Source organism: Muscardinus avellanarius (genome assembly GCF_963383645.1).
Source record: "Muscardinus avellanarius genome assembly, chromosome: X".
Classification (NCBI taxonomy): domain Eukaryota; kingdom Metazoa; phylum Chordata; class Mammalia; order Rodentia; family Gliridae; genus Muscardinus; species Muscardinus avellanarius.
The window spans coordinates 85,895,562-85,911,919 of NC_137792.1; the positions used below are offsets into that span (position 1 = coordinate 85,895,562).

Genomic DNA, 16,358 nt, shown 5'->3' on the forward strand with positions numbered 1-16,358 from the left:
TTCTTTTTATTTTTTTTTTGAAACAGGTTCTCACTGAGTTGTGAAGGGACTCTAAGTAGCTGAGGTTGTCTGCGAACTACGATCCTCCAGTCTCTGCCTCCCAAATGCTGGGATTACAAGTGTGTACCACCACGCCCTGTGCAGTTTTGCTTTTTAAAATTCTCTCCATCTAGCCGGGCATGGTGGCGCATCCCAGCATTTGGGAGGTGGAGACTGGAGGATCGCGGTTTGCTACAACCTCAGCTACTTAGCGAGTCCCTTCGCAATTCAGTGAGACCCTGTTTCAAAAAAACAAAAAGAATAGCCAGGCATGGTGGCACACGCTTTTAATCCCAGCTTTTGGGAGGCTGAGACAGGAGGATCTCAGTTAGTGACAGCCTCTGCTACTTAGTGAGGCCCTTTGCAACTCAGTGACACCCTGTTTCAAAATAAAGAATAAAAAATAGGGCAGGGGGTGTAGCTCGGAGTTCGAAAGCCCCTGAGTTCCATCCCCAGACCCGTAATAATAATAATAATAATAATAATAATAATAATAATAAATAATAATAAAAAGAATTTTAAAAAGGACTGGGGTTGTAGTTCTGAGGTATAATGCCTCTATGCCTCTGGGTTCCATCCCCAGTACTGCAAAAAAAAAATTGTCTCCATCTCCTTGTTAAGTTTGTATTTGATTACTGTAATGTTTCTCTAAGTTTTCTTCAAGTTCATTACATTTCCTTAAAACAGCTGTTTTAAATTCTCAGTAAATCAGTAAAGAATGTTCCTTTACTGATTACTTCCTGGTCAGTTTCTGGGACATTATTTTGAGTACTAGGTAAAGTCACAGTTTCCTGAGAGCTCTTGACGATTATTGGTGTGTGATATCACCTGGGCATCGAAGAAACATATTGATTCCAGTCTTCCTAGTCTGGTTTGTTTGTGCCTGTCTTTCCAGAAATTCTTTTTTGTTTATTTTTGTTTAGCTCTAAGAATTGAACCCAGGGGGATTCTACCTCTGAGCTACACCCCCAGCCCTATTTTATTTTTTATTTGGAAACAGGATCTTGCTAAGCTCCTGAGAGACTTCTTCCAAATACTGGAATTGCAGGCATGTACCACCATGCTTGGCTTTTTCCAGAAATTCTAAGCAGGCAGCTTATTTTCTCTCAATCTGTAGTTACTTCCACTATTTTAGCATTAGATGGTGTCCAGTTCTGGATATGCCAGGAGTCTGCTGCTGGTGTCTTGCTGTTGTTTCAGAATAGAAGGGAATTGAAACCCAGGTTTGCCTCCAAATATTCTGTGGTTGTGTTGTTTAAGAAAAAAAGAAAATAGGAAATAGTTCCCCTTAAGTCTCTCCTAGGATCAAGGTAAGCCTAGTACCTCATCCACAGCTACTGGCATATGGCCAAACAGTGCAGGATTCTAACTGGCTCTGAGCAAAGCCACTGTGGATGGACCAATCACAGGCTCCTATGTTACACCTGCGGTTACTAAAGCCGCCAAGCTGTGTCATAGCCTGTGCCCACAGCCCATAAAAACCCATATAACACTGGTATAGGACCAAGACCCACACTGCTATGGATTGCTTATTGCTAAAATGGGTTTATGGACCGAGATGGCTGCAGTCAGCCACAGGTGATGCTAGCTGGAATAGAAGTCCAATAGATTGGGGATATGTGTCTTTCCCTGGCAATGCAGCTGTTCCAGAGGCCCTGTCCATACATAGACTTGGAGATGGAGGTCATTAGGGTCTGCTCAGTGTTAGGTTTTACCTAAGTATAGTTCCAGAGCCAAGTTTTGTGCTTACTATCCTGTCTTATGCTTACTACCCCAAACAAATAAGGTCTTGCACCATACTAATCTGACCAAGGTTGGGGATGTGTTGGTTAAGGAAGACCCTTGGTCTCCTGGGCTTTTGCTAAGAGGGGTTGTGCCTGAGTCTCAGAGCTGTGAGGACCTTCACATTCTCCAGGTCCATGGAGGGCTGCACCACAGCTACAGACAGCAGTGGTGCAGGGGCTGGAACACAAATCTGTCCCACTGAGCATAGGTCTCTAGTATGGTGCTGGGGCAGTTCTAGAGCCCATCTGTGAACTCTGTCTAGGTGATAGATATGCTGCCCAAGGTTGGAGGATGGGTTTAGGAGATAGTCTCTTGGCCACCAAGGCTGGCATTAAGGTGGGTCACACTTGAGTCTCAGTCACAGGAACCTTCACAGTCTTGGGAGGAGGATGGATGTTTCTCAGGCTCACTCCAAGGCTGGAACTGATGTGTCTGAAACTTGAGTCTATGCTACAGGTACCTGGGTGTCTGCATGATGCTTGAGCTGTCTGGTAGCCAAATCCATGAGAGTTGGGGAGGTCTGTTCTTTGGGGCCTGACTGTGCTATGCATCTCCCTGTGCAGCAGAGTGGAGATCACCGGTGGGTACTATGAGTATATCGACGTCAGCAGCTGCCAGGATATCATCCACCTCTACCACCTGCTGTGGTCTGCCACCATCCTCAACATTGTCGGCCTGTTCCTGGGCATTATCACTGCTGCTGTCCTCGGAGGCTTTAAGGACATGGTAAGGAATGAAGTGACTTTCCATTTCACAGTGGCCCCTGTTGGGTGTGGGGAGCCCTGTCTTTTAAAAGGAGCAATCAGAAGTAATCTCTTCGCAGATGCAACTGCCTTCAAACATCTTAAGTTGAAAAAGCCAGGTAACATCATAGGTCTTCGAACATTTATGGTGAACATAATCATCTGTGTTCTTGAGGCACATTTTGTGGGTGGGAGGGGAAGAGAGAGGGGTGTTTCCAGCTCTCTCACTCACACGGGTTATGGAAATGGTCCATCATAACCCCTGAAAATTTTAGTAGAAGCCTTATTGCTTAGTTTTCTCCTTAAATTGTCTTTGGGAGAGAAGAAAAGAAAAGATTTTTAGCTACAAGTAATATTAACAATAGTATCCCCCTCTCCAGAAATTTCACCCTATAGTTTCTACAGAAAAAGTACTTAGGCTTTTCTTTTTACATTTGAAGAGCCAGCCTTTAGGCTAAGCTACTTGCCAGGTCTTACCTCCAACTCCAGCTTCAACCTCAACCTCGACCTGCCCACATTCCCATTGCTCAATTCCAAATCCTTCCCATATTTGTGTATGTGTGTTTGCAAAGTCACACCAGGGTTTGGCCCTCAGCATGTGCCCTGTAACCATAGCCTCTCTCCTTCCTTTGCTTTTAAAGCATTTCTAAGCATTTATTTGCTAATTTGATAGATAAAAACCATGATCTCTAATTATGGAGGTGATTTTGTTTTTTGGGTTTTTTTTTGTGAGTTTTTTGTTGTTGTATTTTGTGGTACTGGGGGTGGAACACAGAGGCTTTTCTACCTCCAGGCTATACTCCAAGACCTATTTTATATATTATTTGGAAACAGGGTCTCACTACATTGCTGAGAGCCTCATTAAGTAGCGAGGCTGACTTTGAAACTGTGCAATCCCTCAGCCTCCCAAGCACAGGGATTACAAGCGTGCACCATCACGCCTGGCTGAGGTGATAGTTTTGAGCTATGGTTGGTTATTAACCTCACTTCATATTAGAATTACTGATTTGCTTTAAAAACATAAAACAAACCAAGCTGAGCTTGGTGGTGCAAAATACGGGGATCTGTAATCCTCGTATTTTGGATGTTGAGACAGGAAGATTGCAGGTTTGAGGCCAGCCTCAGCAACTTCACAAGACCCTGTTTCAAAATAAAAAAATAAAAAGGGCTAGTGGTGTAGGCTGGAGGTACAATATGTCTGGGTTCAATCCCCAGTACAAAAATAAAAACCCTAACCAGAAAAGCCCAGATGCTCGCTCCTTCTCCAGAGACTATGATTTCACTAGTATTAACTGAAGCCCATGCATCAATTATTTTTTAAAAGCTCTCCAGGTGACTCTGATCTGCAGCCAGAATTTAGAACAACTGCTTTAAAGAAATGTTCCATGTGTGCTTAAGAGAATTATTTTGTATCTGAAAGGAGCTTTCCTTAGTCCCCAGCAAGGAGACAGCAGCTTCTAGGCCTTTGGCTAGGAACCTGGAGGAGGAACCTGAAAGGCTGTAACCTGATCCCACACTATCAAAAGGATGAGTGATGGAAAGTGAAAGGTAGGACAGAGGGAAAGGAAAGACTCCATGGTTTTGGGCAGCAGTTCCCAGCAGGACTGGACTGCCTGGGAATATTGTGTGTCCCTGCTGCAGACCCAACATTAAGAGAAAACCTTTCCTGTTCATCTCCAGTTTTTCTCTTTTCTCCTCCCTCTCTCATACACACATTTCTCATTTGCACTCTGCTCCCCTCTCTAAGCACTAAGTGACCAAGCACTGAGCACTAAGGAATGGGGAGGATTAACATGGGTGAAACCCTAAGAAGGAAAAGGGTTTCCTGTAACCCTTCCTGTGGGAAGGGTCCTGAGGAAGCTTTTAGGTGAGAGAGCTGTGGCAAATCTGTTTCTGAGTTGGGGCTTCTTGGAAAAAAGAATTCCCTTGTTTCTTGGAGACTTTTCCTTCCGAGAGCAGGTAAACAGGTTGGAAGAGAAGCTCCTGGTTGGAATCTGAGGAGGTGGGACCTCAGGACTTGCTATGAGTTTACTGAGATTCCTAGGGCTTTCAGGCTGTACAAATAGGGTGGTGGGTCCTTCTTAGGCTCTAGAGGGGTCCTGTGAGGTATTCCCCCTTCCAGTTTTATACCATAAAAGTAAACACCCTTTCTTTCTTTCTTTCTTTCTTTCTTTCTTTCTTTCTTTCTTTCTTTCTTTCTTTTCTTTCTTTCTTTCTTGGCACTGGAGATTGATCTCAGAAGATTTCTACATCTGAGCTATAACCCCAGCCCTATTTTGTCTACTTTTTGCTTTTTATGTGGTACTGGGGATGGAAACCAGAAGTATTCTACTTCCAAGCAACACCCCCCAGCCTTATTTTTTTAGTTTTTATTTTGAAACAGGATCTCACTGAGTTGCAAAGGGCCTCACTAAGTAGTAGCTGAGGCTGTCCGTGAATCGCAATCATCTGGTCTCAGCCTCCCAAATGTTGGGATCAAAAGCATGCACCACCATGCCTGGCTATTTTTGGCTTTTAAAACAAGGTCTCACAAAGTTGCTGAGGGTCTCACTAAGTTGCTGGGGCTGGCCTCAAACCTCCGATCCTTTTGTCTCTGCCTCCCAAGTACTGATATTACAGGCACACACCACCACACTGGCTTGGCTCCTTATTTTAAGATAAGCATTGTCCCCTTTCTCCTTCTTCACTTTCTTTCTTTTCTTTTTCCTTTTTTTCTGTCCTGGGGACTGAACTCAGGGGCATTTGAAACAGGATCTCACTAAATTGTGAAGGTCCTCACTAAGTAGCTGATTCTGGTTATGAAACTGCAATCTTTCTTTCTCAGCCTACCAAGTACTGGGATTGCAAGTGTGTGCCACCATACCAGCTTCCTTGTTCACTTTCAAAATGTGTAGATTTTAAGAAGAAAAAAAGTCCAATATACCCCAGAGGTATTACTATTTTGTGGTGCTAACATCTTTTAAAAGATCTGATAAAATCTGTGGTGATGGAAGAAATTGAGATTTGAAGGAACTGGCTTTTCTGTACCTGGGGAAGGGAACATTTCTTCAAGAAATTTCTGGAAATTGGAAAAATGAGAGGATTGAAAGTATGGTATGCTAAAAATATGGTTCTGCCAAGCTTTTGGCCTTAGCTGTATATTCCTATTTTTCCTCACTGTGACCTTTAGAAAAAAAGTGACATTCAATATATTCATAGTGTCGTAGAAAACATCGTGTCTGTTTAGTTCTAAGAGACTGTTCATTACCTAAAACTTGTATCCATCAAGCAGTTATTCCCTACTCCCCTTGCTCTGAGCCCACAGAAACCATTAATCTGCTTTCTGCCACTATTTATTTACCTATTCTGGATATTTTTTTCTTTTGTGATACAAGGGTATTGTACATGCGATGCAGGTGCTCTTTCATTGAGCTACACCCCCAAACATTTTTATTTTTATTTCAAGATGAGGTCTCACTAAGTTAGCCATGAACATTCTATCCTCCTGTGTCATCCTCCTGAGTGGCTGAGATTATAGGCCTGTACAACCACACCCGACCCTATTATCTATTCTAAATATTTCATATAAAAGGAATCATGTACTCTGTGAACTTTTTTTGTATTTTTTATTTTTATGTGGATTATATTGAAAATGGCATACATTCCAACTGTGCTTGGTGACCTCTCCCATTCCCCTCTTCCCTTTTCCCCTCCCAATAGTGAGTGTCCAGGTTAACAATGTTACATTCATACTTTTACACATATTCAGATGTAGTTCCTCCATTAATCAACCTCAGCCTTCTTCCTCTCCTGTCCTTCCATTCTAGCTTTGCTGAGGTTTCCCCTCCATTATCTGAGATTCTGCTTATCTTTAAACACCTTTGTTTCTCCACCAATTTTGATTAATAACTTTGCTGGATATAGCAGTTTTGGTTGAAAATTGTTTTCAACCAAAGTTGTTTTCACATCATACCATTCTCTCCTGGCATTCATGACTTGGGTTGTATAGTCTGGGGTGATTTTTATTGTTTTGCCCCTATATGTCACCCATTCTTTTGTTCTTACTGCTTTTAAGATTCTTTCCTTGGCCTCTATGTTGGTTTTTTGATTATAAAATGGTATGGGGAGGTCCTTCTTTGATCTTGTCTTAATGGTGCTCTGTATGTCTCCTGAACATGTAAGTCCAAGTCTCTTCATGTTTGGAAAATTCTCTGAAATTATTTTTCTGAAGAGATTACAAATACCTTTGGTCTGAACCTCTATTTCTTCTTCAATGTCTTCTATCCATAAGTTAGGATGTTTTATATTGTCCCATAGTTGTTGGATGTTTAGGTTTTGTTGCTGTAATGATTTCTGTATGCTGTTAACCGTGCTTTTGGTTTTGAATGAAGTGTCTTCTAACAGTGATATTCTATTTTCCATTTCATCTAATCTTCCAGAATTTTTTACTATTACTGTCTTCATTTCATTTATTGACTCATTTTATTCCAGAACTCTTGCTGATTCTTAGTGTCTACATTTTCTCTTTCATTTCCTGTACACTTGCTTTGAGGCCTTTCATCATATTGAAAATCAGGATTCAGAATTCTCCTTCTTGCATTTCTTGTAGGTCAGTATTTGTGATTTCCATTATTTTTTCACTGTTCCTAGTTCTCATACTTTCAGGGTTCTCAGGCTTATTTTTCTGATGTCTTGGCATCTTTTCTTTTGTGAATATTATGTATGATCCAATCTTAGTAGTAGGAATTTAGAGATGTCAGTAGGGAAGCAGAGGAGTCTCTGTTCTCCATATCTAGGGCTGGTCTAGTCTGATTTCTCCCCATTCAGCACATTTGAGAGGTCTGTAGAGATCCTGCAGATCCTACTATTTGGGTCTAGTGTTAAGCATAGGTATCCCCCCTACACTTTCCACTGATCAGAGCCTGAGTCTGTCTGAGCCTCTGCTATGTCCAACAGTAGACTCTACCCCCATCTCTCCAGGTTGTAATGCAAAGTCTCAGACCGAGGGAATTTATTGGGGCTGCAGGAGTCCCTGGAGGTTCTGGGCTGAGTGATTTCCCACAGAACCACAACTTTTCTTATGGTATTGAGAGCTGCTCTGGATTTCAGGAGGGTGTGGTAATCTCTGATGCCACTACTCCTTCACTGGGTTGAACCACAAAATCTCAGACCCAGGGAACTTATCGTGGCTGTCCGAGTCCCTGGGGCACAACACTGAGAGTTCTCCTGCGAGGACCTCAGTTTCACTTACAATTTTGGTGTATGCTGGTCTGGATCTCTGGCAGGCATGGTGAGTCCAGCTACTGCTGGAAAGATGGCACCGCCGTGGCACTATTGGCTACGAAGGGTGCAGGTTTCATTTTTTGGTGTTGAGCCCTGATCTGGATCCCTGGAGGGTGTGTTGAGCTCAGCCACTGGAAGTTGTAGCTGGTATTTGCGCAGGAAAAACCGATGACTTCCAACATGTGGATCTTCAGCTGCTCACTTCAGGTCCTTGTTTTCCTTTTCATCTCTGGAGTCTGGAGCTGTGAGGCAAGATGGCACTGCCACAGCACCCGCCACAGCAAGGCAGGTGGATTTCTTTTCTGCTTTCTGGTAGGTCTTCTAATATTCTTTTTCTCTGTTCCCTGTATTTATCATTTTTTATTCCTCTACTGATAGTATTTTCTGTCTGTGTAGAATACTGTTTTTGAGGTAATGGATATTGGGTGTCAGCAGGACTCATAAGTGCTGCTTCTCTTGATCGCCATCTTCCCTGGGGTCCTGGTTTATGTGAACTTCTTTGTCTGGCTCCTTTCTTGTGTTTGTGTGGATATCTAGGTGTCCAAATACATTCTTTCAGAGGCTGCTCTTTGCTCATTTTAGGTCTTAGTCCCCTTGGAAAAAAATCAGTTTATGGCAAATATATAGGTTTATTTCTAAATTCTTAATTTCATTGTTATCTTTGATCTACATAGGAAAAATTAGTATGTTAATCATCAGTCTTGACAGGTTCAGTAGTGTCCCTAAACTCTACAGAGTGCTTTTGCCCATTTACATTTTTTGATCTTCACTCTCACTACCTCATGAGATAGGTATTACTGTCCCCATTTATCAAATCAGAAAATAGGCCAAGAGGAGTCAAGTAACTTTCCCAGAGCTAATTATCAGAATTGGGACTGGAGCCCACATCTGTCAGATGCCAGGGCCCTGCTCTTTCTACTCCAATCTGTTGCCTCTAACATTCAGTCCTTTCTGGTTCTGTGAATGGTGTAATAAACATTACTTCCTTTGTAGCTGTTTTACTTGGGAGCTTATTTAACAGTAAGAGTGGGGACAGAGGGAAATATGACATCAAATATCAAACTGGGGACTCTTTCAAGGACCAGTGGGGAAAATGAAAGATAAAAGCAAAGATCAGGGGAGATGTTTGATTCCTGAGATGAGAGAACAATAGTGGAGGCATTAGGTGGGGCTGCCAAGGGGGACTGTTACTTAAATCATTTTATTAAAATGAGAACATGTTATACAAAGTCCTGAAACATCAACCAGGTGAGCCTAAATGAAATCCTTGACCTTGGTCTAAATGACATTGTTTACTTGTGTGTCTCCTCCCTGAGTAGAGTATCCTGGGGTCTGCAGGGAGGCCAAGGGGTTCTAGCTGATGGAAGCCATTTCCAGAAAGTGAGGACAGGAGTCAAGGACTGTGAGCTGGCAGCATTCAGTAGAATTGGCTAGGAGCTACACTTTCCAGAGGTGTGGGATCTTAAAAGTAAAAAGGATGCCTTTCTTCCCGGAGCAGAGGTGCTTGGTGAAAAGGATCTTAAATGTTTACCAAAGTGTTTGTCGAGCAAAGATGGGATGGGTGAATTTAAGATGCTTTAAAAAGTAGATATATCTTGCCATTTTCTCCAAACTGGTTTGGAGCAACTAGAGAGAACTAGAGAGGAATGCAAGTGGCAGGCTTTCCAAAGTCCTCAGTCATCTCAGGATAGACTCTGTTTGTCTAGGCAAAATTATGTTCACTGTTCCCCGTGATACCTAGGAACCTTTCTTTTCCCTGGAGTTCAAAAGCTACTGATAAATGATGAAGGTCTCACAATTTAAGCCCCCAAATTTTAACACACACACACACACACACACACACACACACACACACACACACTCCTATACATCCACACAAATAGAGAGCCCAGCCCAAATCTTTAGCAAAATTAGAATTACTGATTTTAACTACAGCCAGACCATTATATTGAGCCATTTATGTCCCCTATCCTTGCCCAACACTTTGATTCACCCTTTGCCTCCTTTCCTCTTTCTTCTTCTTGCCCTGTTCATTTTTTTCTTTTTTTGTCCTAAGGATTGAACCCAGAGGAAATATACCTCTGAGCTACACTTCTAGCCCCTTAAAAGATTTTTTGAAATAGGGTCTTGCTGAGTCACTAAGGACCTCACTGGATTGCTGAGGCTGTCCTCAAACTTGTGATCTTCCTATTTTAGCTTCTTGAGTATTGGGATTACAGGCATGTGCCACTGCACCTGGTGCCCTATTGATTTTTGTTACATCCTTGCCTCTCTCTTCTATTCAGTGGCTTGCCTGTGCTCAGTCAATCTTCCTCTTGTGTTTCTTTTTAAACCATTACAATAAGTGTTTACTGAATATATACTATATCCTTAGTGTTTAATTAGTTATGTAAACATTGGTTGGGAGCATATCATGTATTCAAACTTGGGATTGTAGAGTATGACAAAGACGAGGCTAGTTCATCAGTTAATCTGGTTTATAGATAGCCAAATACACATTTTTCTTCCTCCCTTATCTACCATTATTATTCACATTTTCCATATGAAGAATTCAAGTTTCAGAGAGGGTAGACAATTTACCTGATATCATATAGCCATTTCTCAGTTCTTTTGTCCTTCCATTTAAGAGGATCCAGTGCAATATAGGTGCTTTTTTCCTTTTTCTTTCGGTGCGACTTTAATTAATTTCCACTTAGCCCATTTAATCCAGATGTGCAACATCTTCCTTGATACTATTTCCCTTCTTTTTTTTTGGTACATTGTAATTATATATCATAGTGAGATTCAAAGTGATACATTAATCCATGCATACAGTACTTTGTATATTTCTATCCCCCTCTTCTGTTTTTTTCTCTATAATAGTTTCCTTTAAGATATGATCCTGGATGATCTCAGGCCTTGTTGAACACACAGAGACTTTTATATAGTTTATGCTGTGTGATTGTTTTTCCGTAGTTAGGTTTATTTTATTTGGATAAAAGACCTGGTCTCATTTTGTAAGAGCTAGGAGGTTGTGTTTTGTTTTTGTTTTTTTTGTTTTCTGTGGTACTCAAGATGGAACACAAGGGCATTCTACCCCTGAGCTACACCTGCACCCCTACATTTTATTCTTTATTTTTTGAAACAGGGTCTCACTGAGTTGCAAAGGGCATCACTAAGTAGCTGAGGCTGTCTGCAAACTGCGATCCTCCTGTCTCAGCCTCCCAAATGCTGGGATTACATGCATGAGCCACCATACCCAGTGGAGGTTGTGTTTTTAATGGACCAAAGATCAGGGGTACATGATTTCTAGTATTCCCCCAGAGGAGAAATTTCTTCTTAGAATTCTGCTGCAGAGGTAAAGGCATTTCTAAGTGTTTTTGTTTTTTTGGGTTTTTTTTTGTAAAGTGAGCTAGCCTATGGAATGGTCAACATCTCAGCCCTCTGCCACACACTAAAGAGTCTGACGAACATTTATTTGGTTGTCTGTGAATTGCATTGTAATGACTGAGGTTGTAGCTCTTCAAACCTCCTAGGGATATAAACAGTAGTCTAGTGCAAGGAAGAGAGTAACAGAGCTGCGTTGGAACTTGCTGTAAGGGACTTTTGCCTGCCAACACCCTCACATAGTGGCCTATGCCACCATCAAAGCCCACCTGCATATCTTCACCACTCGAGAGTAAGCTTCTGCTTTCTGTTAACTTGGTGTACATGCATTCCAGAAAGAGCTGGGTGTGGTGGTGCATACCTGTAATCCCAGTACTCAGAAGGCTGAGACAGGAAGTTCCAGGCCAACCTGCACAATCTCTTGAGGCCCTGTTCAAAATAAAAAATGAAATAGACCTATAGGTTAAGCTCAGGGGTATAATTCCTCTGGGTTTATTCCTCAATAACACACACACACACACACACACACACACACACACACACACATTGATATTTCAGAAACCTATCGATAATCTAGAATGGAGGAGTCAGTGACAGAAAAGATGGAAAACATTTACACCATTGTAGTACTTGGGAATTAATAATCAGTGGTAGCTTCCTTTAGACATTCTTGGAACCTGTCAAGGGACTCTGTGCTAGACAAGATTGGCTTGAATCCTTGAAGGTTTAAAGGGTTTGAACCCTTGGTACATGCCACTGAGATGTAAAAGTGATTTTTAAATTCTCTATACTGTTTTCGTTGCAAAAATGGGGATCAATGTGCTCTGCTTGGTCTTTCATGGTTTCTCCACTGCTGACCATATAGGGCTGATAAGAAGTTAATACCCTTCATACCCACAGGAGAACTTCTTAGAAAGGCTGGAATCTAAGAATTCTCACAGCTTTTATAACTCTTTGTGGTTAAATTATTTTATTATTATAGCAAGAATGGTAGCCTGTTCAGCCTTGTCAATTTGACATTACTTTTGGTATTGGGGATTGAACCCAAGAGCATTCTACCTCTGAGCTACACACCCATCCCATCCTCTTTTTTTTGTCTTTTATTTTAAAATTGAGTCTCACCAATTGTGGAGGCTAGCCTCAAACTTGTGATCTTCCTGTCTCAGCCTACGAAGTACTAGGATTACAGGTGAGTACCAACACACCCAGCTAACATTTCATATTTTGAATGTTAAATGTTTAAACCCTTGTTTTTAAAAATCATGTAAATAATTTCAATTTTATATAGGTGTGAATGTTTCAAGTTAAAAGGTTGGAGGAAGTGACACAATACATATTAGTCATGAAAACTTTGGCATATGTAGTATAAAGTTAAGAGTTTCTCTTCTCCAGATATTCCTCCTCTCCCCAGAGATAACCACAGTTAACAATTTGTTATGAATCTTGCCAGATTAATTTTTTGCATTTATTTATTTTTTTGCATTTAAAAATATACATACATACAAAATTGCTTGAACTTCCCTCCTTCTCTCTGTATCTCTATCTCATAAATTAGGATCATGGTATATTAACAAAGGAGCTTTTGAAAATTAACATTATCCTGGAAAATCCTTTATCACTAAACCTAGATCTACACTGTTGTTTATCACTAATTACATAGTATTATATAGTGTAGATGTACCCTGGCTTATTTAGCCATTCTCCTAGTGATAAATATTTATGTTGTTTCTCATTTGTGTTTTTCTACAGAACCCTACTCTGCCAGCACTGAACTGTTCTGTTGAGAATCCTCATCCGACTGTTTCCTACTATGCTCGTCCCCAGGTGGCATCATATAACACCTACTACCATAGCCCTCCCCACCTGCCACCTTATTCTGCGTATGACTTTCAGGTACGTTTGAAGAGAGAAGTAACCATCCATTCCCTTTGCTCTTGTTCAGGCTCTCTTGTTCTCTTCTTCTATTCAATTATCAAATATTCCCATTGTCTTTGTAATATGTATGAGGTTTTATGCTCTCTTATCCCTGATGGCCTTTAGCAGCCTGTGGGTACCAGTGACTAGATTAAGAATGACATAGTCCAGGCGTGGTGGTGCACGCTTGTAATCCCAGCATTCAGGAGGCTGAGACCAGAGGATCGCGGTTCAGCCTCAGCTGCTTAGTGAGGCCCTCTGCAACTCAGTGAGACCCAGTTTCAAAATAAAGAATAAAAAATAGGGCAGGAGGTGTAGTTTGGTGGTCAAATGCCCCTGTTTCCATCCCCAGATCTGCAAAAAAAAAAAAAAAAAAAAGAATGACATAAGCAGGCAGTGTTGGGAGAGAGGGAATGGTGGGAGTGGCACAAGAGAGGAAGAAACAGAGAGATTAAAAAAAAAAAAAGGGAGGAAAGGAGGGTAGTTGTCCAAAGTCATCTTGAACTATACTAAAGAGAAGATAAATTGACTAGAGAATGGCAGCTTACTAGTACATTATTTTGGACCTCTCAGAGTGGCTTTTCCCATTTCTCTGCCATGGGGAGAGGCCTAGCCCTGCTCCTTAGTAAAATGGCATTCTGAACCACATGACAGTTTGAATAAAACCTTTAATGAGGAAGTACCTTTCTTTTTCTTATGACTTCCTAAGATTTATATCTACTCCCCTTTCTGCTACATTCACACAGGTTAGAAATGGTGTTACCAAATGTGCACTTTCCCTTTTTCCTTTTGAGCTGAGACTAAAGGTAGAAAAACAGAACTCAAAAGGCACTCAAAAGGCACTTAATTAAAAAGGATTCATTGTGTGTAGAGCACTGACCTAGGCACTTTGGGGAAACAAACAAAATGTTCCTTTAGGCATGTACAATGATTGTGTTTGTCAGCTTTCTTTCACTATGACTAAATACCAGAGATAAACAATTTAAGAGAAAGAAATAAGTTTTTTGTCTTTTAAATTTTTTTGGCATATTATAGTCATACGTCTTAATGGAATACAATATGGTAGAGCCATACATGCACAACATCGCTCATTTATCCCTTCCCCAATTCCCACTCTATTCCCTCCCCCCTCCCTCCTTCTCATGTTTGGCTTACTGATGGACATTGATATATTTATGAATATACATCATGTACATTAGGGAATTTCCTTTTTCCCCCTCCCATCCCTCTCAGTTAGGTCACCTTATCTTACTTGCTTATTTATAGTTTCTCCTTCATCTAGAGTTCCTCCTATGACCTTTTTCTCACTAGCTTCCATAGATTAGGGAGAGCATCAGATTTCTTATTTTTTGTAACTGGCTAATCTCACTTAGCATAATGTTCTCCAGATCCATTCATTTCCCTGCAAATAGCCTAATTTTGTTCTTTTTTTATGGCTGAGTAAAATTTCATTGTGTATATATTCCATAGTTTTGTAATCCATCCATGGATGGACATTGTAGCTAGTTCCATAGTTTGGCAATGGTGAGCTGTGTGGCTATGAACATAGATATGCATGCATTACTCTGGTAGTTTGGTATCCATTCTTTTGGGTAGATATCCAGAAGTTGTATTGCTATTCTTCTGAGCAGCAGGAGGAAAGGTTTTTTAAACTTAGTTTCAGAGGTCACAGTTCAAGGTCGTTTGGCTCTGTTGCTTTGGGCCTGCAATAGTACAGTACTTCATGGCAAGAGTGTGTGCTAGAGGAGGCTTGTTCATCCCATGGCAGCCAAGAAGAAAATACAGAGACAGAAAGGGGCCAGGGTACTAATATCCCCATTCAAGGGCAGTCTCCCAGTAAACTAACTTCTCTCCACTGGGCCCCACTTCCTAATGGTTCCACTACCTCCCAGAAGTGCCAGGCTGAGGGACCAGCCTGAACATATGGGACTTTGGGAGACACTTATTCAAATCATAATAGTAATTGTGAGTCTTTGATCACATAAGAATGGGATTACACTAAAATTTGGTTAATTCAAAATTCAGAGACATAGAAAAATACTTTTGAGGGAGAGAAACTAAGAGTAAATTTGCTTATATTGATTTGCTCATGAATGCTCCAAGGGGATGTGAAACCTTGCTTGTTGCATGTGCTTTTAGTTAACCAGCCAGTTTGGCAATACAAAGCCCTTGGGCAACCTCATTTCAGTTGAAGCTTAAGAAAATATTTAAATCTTGATTTGTGTCGTGGTACACACCTGTACCCCAAGAACTTGGGAGGCTTAGACAGGAGTATCACAAGTTCAAGGCCAGGTTTAGCAATATAGCAAAGCCCTCAGCAACTTAGCAAGACTGTTTCAAAATAAAAAAATTAGAAAAAGGGCATATAGGCACTTGTAATCCCAGTACTTGGGAGGCTGAGACAGGAGAATTGCATGGTTCGTGGACAACCTCAGCTACTTACTTAGTGAGGCCTTCCACAACTTAGTGAGACCCTGTTTCAAAATAAAGAGTAAGAAATAGGGCTGGGGGGTATAGCTTGGAGGCAGAATGCCCCTGGGTTCCATCCCCAGTACCGCAAAAAAATTTAAAAGATCTGGGGGGTAGAGCTCAGAGGAACAATGCTCCTGGGTTCAATCCCCAGTTCCAAAGAAAAGGAAAAAAGTGAAATTTAAGTTGAATAAAGTATAGTTGCATTTGTCTTAGATACAGTTTAGAGTGTTCTAAGACTTAATAATGCAATAAAAATATATATAGTGTGAATATGGACTTATTTGCTCCTATAAAAGACAGTACAAATACAAGGAGGCATCCATTAAAACTTAGAAAAAATGTTAAAATTTGTTTTAAAGTATACTGTATATGCAGGTACACAACTCAGATAACTTGTTACCCAAATAGGCAGTATAGGCTAGAAAATACACACATGTTCAAGAAGGGTGTAGATAATTTCAGTAGTGACAGAGGACATAAGTTATCCTTTGAGAGAATCCAAGCATGTTGAAGCTAACACAGGGAGAATCATCATTCTTTTGCAGCTCCTATAATAATAAAAAAAAATCTGGGATAGAGGTGCCACACATGGGTCTAGTCCAAGAGGCCTCCTCCATTTTTATATCAAAGTAAATTACATTGATTTTAGGAATTTATACTTTATAATGAGCCTCTTAATTAAGGGCAATAATATCCTGGTGATGGTTGTCATAAATCTTAATAAGAAACCATAAAGCCCTGTCTTTATTCGTTACTCCACATTCTGTTTGCAGACTT

At 40.9% G+C, this 16,358-nt stretch overlaps 1 protein-coding gene across 4 annotated transcripts in view; it reads left to right on the forward strand.

Moving 5' to 3' along the window:
• The window catches only part of TMEM255A (transmembrane protein 255A), a gene marked incomplete at both ends in the record, with an annotated part of 62,296 nt that overhangs the window by 39,238 nt on the left and 6,700 nt on the right, over nt 1–16,358 (forward strand). For 3 of the 4 annotated variants that reach the window (XM_080718495.1, XM_080718497.1, XM_080718496.1), the window contains 2 exons: nt 2,388–2,550; nt 12,945–13,088. In XM_080718495.1, coding sequence (XP_080574621.1) covers nt 2,388–2,550; nt 12,945–13,088 — 307 coding nt within the window. The remainder of the gene's footprint in view (nt 1–2,387; nt 2,551–12,944; nt 13,089–16,358) is intronic. The other variant, XM_080718498.1, reaches the window with a different exon arrangement.